Below are 4,800 nucleotides of genomic sequence, written 5' to 3'. Positions count from 1 at the left end.
CCTCACCCTTCTGTAAAGAAATGGTGACTTGAGGCACAGAGTCCTCTGTGTCCTCCTCGCTGGGCCTGAACGTATCTTCCCTCCTTTTTACGCACACGCACGGCCCCCTTGGATAGTTCAGCGGCAGCAGAAGAGCCTGGGTGGTCAGTAATAATCCCTGGGGGCTGGACCTGGGCTCTGCGCTTCCCTTCCAGGCCCTTCTGGGCGCGGTGGGGCCTCGTCGCTTTGCTCCACGGAGAGGCCTCCAGCACAAAGATGTGACTGCGCCTAGGCTGAGCTCTGGGAACTGCCACACCCCTCTCACTTAATCTCAGGACCACGAGGGCCAGGGCAGGGGCTGCTGGCTGTGACTTGGGAACAGAACCTAGTCCGGGGCCAGCATCTTCCCAACACACGGGGCATCGGGCGGGGAACAGGTAACACACGCAAACACACATGCAGAAGAGCAGAGAAGAGAAGAGGGTTCGGTACAGCTGCCTGTGCCCGAGGGAAGCGCCGCGCCGCACAGGCCCTGGCTGCTGCCCCCACCCCCAGCTAGAGGAGCCTGGGAAGAGGCCAAAGGTCTTATGTCCAATAGTTACAGCCACTTGCAAGGAACGCCCAGATTCTGTTTTCTCTAGGTGACTTTTGTAGTAGAGTCACTGACTCACAGACAAATGATTGAGGCAGTGAACAGAAGTATGGAAATAGGACCTCATGTTAAACAGTTTCTTAGCCTGGAGAAATCTCATCACATGGCCTTCTATCTATGATTTATTTTATTTCATTTATTTCATGGTACCAGGGATCAAACTCGGGACTTTGCACACATTTATTTTAATTACTTTTGTATACCTCAACTGCTCTTGATTGGCTAAAAGGCAGGGGTGGATAAAAAATCTGAGCAAAACCAAAAAAAAAAAAAATCCAAACTGCAAAGACCAGGGAAATTTTTTAGAGTCTTCCCAAACAAGGTCTCGCTCTACCTCCTCAGCACCTGGGCTTTAGAGGAAATGTAGACGCACATTGGATTGATCAGCAAACCAAGAGTCTATTGGGGACATTGGTGACTTGGGGCAGTTTGCTTATCCTTACGGAATTCATTTTCCTTCCATCCCTAAAATGAAGTGCTTTTGCCTTAATTCTTGCTCATGAGATTGTCACATCAGTTGGTTTAGATAACATAAAAATAAACTTTTGAAAAGAACAACATTCTTTTTCAGTAGAATCAGTATTATGACTTGGGAGAGCTACAGTGAGTGAGTAATCCGAGGACAACAGCGGGAACTGGGCCAGTAGGTGTGCCGTGTTCCTGTCCCTCCAGAGGCAAGAACTGGAGCTCGGTTTCTATTCTACCTGTGCCTCTGGTTAGGTAAGAGATATTACCTTAATAAGGAAAGAAGTAGAGAAAAACTGGAATATTACAAACCTAAAAGTTCTCTCTCTTTTTTTTTTAAAGGTAAAGAAAGGAGGTTCTCAAGAAAATTCTTTCATCAGACCCTCCTCTTTGGTGGTAGATTTATTGAACAGATATTTATTGATCACCTACTACCAGCCTCGACTCTTCTGAGCCTTTGGGATGCTTCCAGATCTCTGCCATCCGGGAGCCCAGATTTAGGCTCCAGAGCTGCCATCATCCGGAGGTGTCTCTCTTTCTTCTTCCTTAATATTTGGCACACAGCACTTATTCCAAGGATCAGAGCAAATGTCACTTCTTTTCTCACCAGAATGGCAGAAAAACAGTCTACATTTCCCATGTTGCATGAGGCAGATTGTGTTTCTAATTCCTGGTGGGATATCCCCTGCGCATTCAACAGACAGGATGCAGATTGAGTTCACACTGGGAAGACAGTACAGGACAACCCAGACCAACACCACTGGCTGGCCACATTCTTTTTTTTTTTTTTTTGTAGCAGGAATCAAATTCATTCCCTCATGCTTGCCAGGCAGGTGCTGTTCCGCTGAGCTACATCCTAGCCCCTGGGTTTGGCATGTTCTTACAGAACTTCCTGTCTTTCAATGAGTCCCAGCCACTGAGCTTTGGCTTCTAAGTCTCAAAGTAGAAGCAATGATGTGTAGCTCTGCACTGTGGGCTCACAGTGGGCCCCGAGAAAAGGCTCCTCCTCCAGGCTTATTCAGCCAGACATAGGTCAGTAGTTTTATTTCTACAATACTGGGAAGGAGATAAAACCAGGACTTTGGGGCTTATAAGTCACTCAGCTTCCTATAAGGAAGGAAATAATTGTAAGGAAGTTCTTTCTTATGTCTGCAAATGCTAATTATCTCATTAATAAAAACAACAATGGCCAGGGTACTGTCTTATGCCTGTAATCCTAGCACTCTAGGAGACCGAGGCAGGAAGGTTGCAAGTTTGAGCCCAGCCTGGGTGACTTGAAGAAAGACCCTGTCTCAAAAGAGGAAACAGAGAACAGCTCAGTGTGCAGACCTCGCATTTAACCTCCAGGACCTCAAACAACTACATAATGTTGGTCTTGTCTGAGTATAAAAATATTCCTCATAATATCTGCTTCAACATCCACACAGAGATTACCCTGTGGTCCTGGGTTACGGTAGCAGCCCGGAGAGGGCAGCAGTGAAGACGAGGAGGATTCCCCCTTTGACAAAGACTTGGGGTCTGGAGTCTAGTTTTATCAATAACTCACCATCTCTCCTTGGGCAATACATTTAAAAAGCCATGACTTCATTTTTCCTAGGCTGCCTATAAAATCTGGAGGGACATTACTGTAGATGTGACCTCTGTGACTGTATGTATTCATACAATAAATTAACACTTTCTCTGCACCTCATTCTTTTTTTTTCTTTTTGAGAAAGGTCTTCACTATGCAGTTCAGGCTGGCCTTGAATTCACTCTGTAGCTCAGGCTGGCCTCGAACCCCACAGAGATTCTCCTGCCTCAGCCTCTGGAGTGTGGGGATTACAGGTGTGCTCCACCATGCCCAGCTTCCACTCTGGTTTTGTATCTGCGGCCCCTGGGGCTGCAGCGGAGGATCTCTTCTTCCCTTCCGGGGCTCTGACGCTTGTAGGATTGCAGTTTGGTCAAAATTTCTCTAGGACTGCTCGGAGCACTTCCTGTCTGTGTCAGAGTAAAGAGGTTATTTTGCCTTCCGCTATAACCCTTCTTTGGCTTTAAATTTGTATTTCTAAAAGAGGTCAAAGTGGTCCAGGGCTGGGCTCTGCAGGGTCCACCTGCAGCCCCCTCCGACACAGGGACACCCACTCTGTTCCCACGCAGGTGTGTGCCCGTGGCTTCCTGCAGCCCTGTTATCACCAGAGCACCAGGGGACACTTACCTGTGTTCCTTCGGACCAAACAGAAGCAAACCACGAAAAGAAAGACGCCCCTCATGCTTTCCCGGCCCCCTGACCACCCTGCCCTTCCGTGCGGGGAGCAACTCTGGGGAAAGGTGAGGTGGAGTGGGGTGAGGATGGAAGAGCTGAGAGCTTTATAGGGTTTTGAGAATGAACGTATTTATGTGCTCTCCTGAACAGGGCTGTGGGCAGAAGGCACGGGGTATTCTCTCCTTTGGACTAAAAATAGACGGGCATTTTGCTGATCCCTGGAAACAGGGTTGATCAACAGTTGATAGGTGGAGCACGGAAGGGAGACGGAGAAGGAGAGGGAGAAGGAAGAGGAGAGGGAGGCGAGGGAGGAGAGGGAGAGGGAGAGGGAGCCAATGCTAGAGATGGCCACTTGCTGTCAAGTGTGACGCAGGCGATGGAGATGGAGCAGTAAAAGACTTATGTGCTCCCTGTCTTTGGAGACCTTGCCGATGGGCAGCACGTCCTGTGCTGAACTACACACTGAGGCGGTGGCCCAGGACACACTCTGTCACATGTCTGCAGCAGAAACAAAGGCCCAGAATGTTCCTCAATGCATTGTTCATCCAAGTCCACAGAAGCCACGTGAAATGGCACATTATGGCAGCCGTGGAACAAAAGCACATTGCCACCCAGTAGTGCAAACCAAAAAGCACAGCCGCAGCAATGGCCCCCGCAACTGCCCCGAGGGTAGGAGCGAGATCAGGCACAGCGCCCCAGATTAGTCCAAACCTTGTTAAAGCCATCTGTTGACTGTAAGCCAGAAGGCTGTCATCTTTGGGGAAGGTGGTCAAATGCTCCTCTGGGCTGACGAAGCTCTCCTTGGCTGGGGAGGTGGTCGTCTTGTGGAGGACATGGTGTCCCCAGAACCAGGGTCCGTGCCCTCTTGTGCCCGCTGAGCCCTGGGAGGCCCCCGGGTTTAGAGAGCAGATCTCCTGCTGTGCAGCCCCGAGTGCCCGCAGGGAGAAGAACGAGCTCATAAGGAGGGATTTCTTCCACTGGATTGCATAGCAGGTTCCGTATCAGACACCCTGCTGCTGGTTACGTATTCTCTCCACTTGACTTTAATCTGAAGATTGTGCTTATTTCTCTTAAAAGCCTGTTACTAAAAAGTGAAGGTGGAAAGCAATGGCTACATACCCTTCTCCAATACTCTGGGACCATGGGCAGTAGTTTCTTATTGATCCTTCCGGGGTTTTCGCTCATTTACAAGCATGTTGATGAATTTGTTTTATATATATTAACAGACTTTATGTAGCATATATCTTTGAGAACTTTTTAAGTGAGTACATGAAAATCTTATTTTTTGCATTACCATTGTGATACTTGTTGTAGGTTATCTTCCACCTTATTTAACCAGTCCCAAGCAAATGTATTTAACCTTGTGTCTCAGGTGGAAAATGTGTTCCATAAAAGAGACATCAGGCAGGGCCCCAGGCCCTGCCAGGACCAACAATGCAGCCGTCTAGCCATGGAGAGGCTC

The 4,800-nt window shown here is 48.5% G+C and overlaps 1 protein-coding gene across 1 annotated transcript; it reads right to left on the bottom strand.

The window, feature by feature from the left end:
• Nucleotides 1-1,446: 1,446 nt before the first annotated feature.
• On the bottom strand, nucleotides 1,447-3,405 carry LOC101566758 (sperm-associated antigen 11). Its single transcript, XM_004642520.2, has 2 exons — nucleotides 3,291-3,405; nucleotides 1,447-1,781 (listed from the first exon to the last, which is right to left on the bottom strand). Exons 1-2 carry the CDS (start codon nucleotides 3,343-3,345, stop codon nucleotides 1,594-1,596), a joined length of 243 nt encoding a protein of 80 aa, XP_004642577.1. The 5' UTR covers nucleotides 3,346-3,405; the 3' UTR covers nucleotides 1,447-1,593.
• Between the last annotated feature and the right edge of the window lie 1,395 nt (nucleotides 3,406-4,800).

This window comes from Octodon degus, unplaced genomic scaffold, assembly GCF_000260255.1.
Source record: "Octodon degus isolate 3935 unplaced genomic scaffold, OctDeg1.0 scaffold00155, whole genome shotgun sequence".
NCBI classification, from domain to species: Eukaryota; Metazoa; Chordata; class Mammalia; order Rodentia; family Octodontidae; genus Octodon; species Octodon degus.
The sequence above is the reverse complement of the archived record's forward strand: the minus strand, read 5'-3'. Positions and strand labels throughout refer to the sequence as shown.

What these genes read in the sequence shown, in the direction of transcription:
- LOC101566758 (XM_004642520.2), bottom strand. Translation starts at nt 3,345, where the DNA reads ATGAGGGGCGTCTTTCTTTTCGTGGTTTGCTTCTGTTTGGTCCGAAGG. An exon ending in TTTGGTCCGAAGGAACACAG is followed by an intron (nt 1,782 to 3,290) that starts GTAAGTGTCCCC and finishes TTGAATGCGCAG; the next exon opens with GGGATATCCCACCAGGAATT.